This window comes from Monodon monoceros, unplaced genomic scaffold, assembly GCF_005190385.1.
Source record: "Monodon monoceros isolate NGI ecotype Baffin Bay Population unplaced genomic scaffold, NGI_Narwhal_1 Super_Scaffold_11, whole genome shotgun sequence".
NCBI classification, from domain to species: domain Eukaryota; kingdom Metazoa; phylum Chordata; class Mammalia; order Artiodactyla; family Monodontidae; genus Monodon; species Monodon monoceros.
The window spans coordinates 29948713-29950392 of record NW_021703767.1 but is presented as its reverse complement, the minus strand read 5'-3'; the positions used below and the strand labels follow the sequence as shown (position 1 = coordinate 29950392).

Sequence of the window (1680 nt, the reverse complement as noted above, 5' to 3'; positions counted from 1 at the left end):
TGCTCCACGATCACGTGCTCCACGATCACGTGCTCCACGATCACGTGCTCGCCGCACAGCTCCCTGCCGTTCAGCCCATACACGGCATCGCCGGCGTCACCACGGTCTTTGAACTCCACAAAGACATACCCCTTTTTAAGGTCTATTTTGAGAAGGCAGCCATAGCCACTGAAAAAGCGCTGGATGTCCTTCTCCCGGACGTTGTAGCTCAGGCGTCCTATGTGGACACGTGGCATCTCCATGGCGGGTGAGGGGCCCAAGGGTCGGCTGTCGAATGGTGGACCGCAGAGGCAGAAGCTGCGGGGCAGGGGCGGGGACAGTGAGAACCCAGACACGCACCTCCCACCGCAGCGGTGGCCGGATCAGCACGATCAGCTTTGTGTATTTTTGACTTTTCACTTTCCTTGTTGCCTTGTGGCTCTCAGCACCACACACTGTCGGTCAATTTAAAACCTGTAAGTGCATCTGAGAGTAAACTGGACATAAATGAATAATCAAGAAACTGCACGTGTTCCTTTGGAGACATTTTAGTTTTTCTGCAAGTTACAGTTGGCAAAAACTGTGTTCACTGCAAAAGAGAAGGGAATGAATGTTTGACGGAAAGGAATTACCTGTTCACTTGTTAACTTTTCGTAGAGTTCAACCATATTAAGGAAAAAACTTATTTCTTACTCACTGTATTCTTAACACATAACATAATATCTGACACAGAATAGGTACGTAATAAATATTTTTAGCGGTTTTTAAGTAAAGGAGCAAAGAAAAGCTTAGGTTTTATGTGAAAAGATATAAAAGAGACATCAAAAACAATGTGTGTATATTTGGTTGGATAAGCTGAAAATCCCCAGTATCCAGCTTTGTTTTGAAAAAAAAAAAGAAGTAGTCCAGGTTCTGTTTTTGTTTGGTGATTGGAAACAAAGGTAATATATTAAGGAGTGAAATAATAAACACACCAATTTCTTAAAGTCAAAATAGCCCCAAGAATATGGAAACAAATCAAGTGGACTTCAAGCATCATTTTTTTCCCTTTCATCTGAACACTTTGTTGAATTGCAGAGAAATAGAAAGTCACAGAGGGGGAAGGTCGGAAGGTATGAAGAAACCAAATTTTAAACTGAGTTAAAAGAAGAACTATAATTAGCCACAAATTAAGGAAAACTACTGACTTGAACACTCCAGATTAGAAATAGTTGACATCAAAGGATGTAGATCAACTAGTAAGAGTGTTTATTTTCAAACAGAAGGTCAGGGAAGAGCAATTTTGAAATAAGGTAGAAATGAGCAACCATGAGAAGAGAGAGAAAAGGTCGAATTTAGGTGCTTTCATCCATATCACTGTCTTAGGAAAAAAATGCAAAATAATAACACCACCTCTGACTTGTGTGTGTGTCTGAGACTGAGGGCTGATCTGTGCTGTCATTAGTCAGCTGTTGCTATGGAAAACCACTGAGGAAAAGAGAAAAAAGGAAGGTTAATAGTACGTCCCAATATTCATCTATCTGCCCCCTGGGTTTTCTCAGTAATAAGCAAAAGAAAATTTTAAAATATTCCCTTTCTGAAGGAGAATACAGTCCATATGTCAATCTGACGGTAAAGAAACTGAGTTGGAGGTAAGATTTCAAGGAAAATTGACACTCAGAAGAACTTTATGGAGGGTTACAGAAAAAGAAAAAAGACTTA

General features: G+C 40.7%; 1 protein-coding gene across 1 annotated transcript in view; it reads right to left on the bottom strand.

Annotated features, from left to right (window-relative positions):
- The window catches only part of LOC114890589 (serine/arginine-rich splicing factor 6-like), a 1124-nt gene extending 888 nt beyond the window's left edge, over window positions 1-236 (bottom strand). Inside the window, 1 exon segment of the mRNA XM_029214215.1 lies at window positions 26-236. Coding sequence (XP_029070048.1) covers window positions 26-236 — 211 coding nt within the window.
- Window positions 237-1680: the final 1444 nt, after the last annotated feature.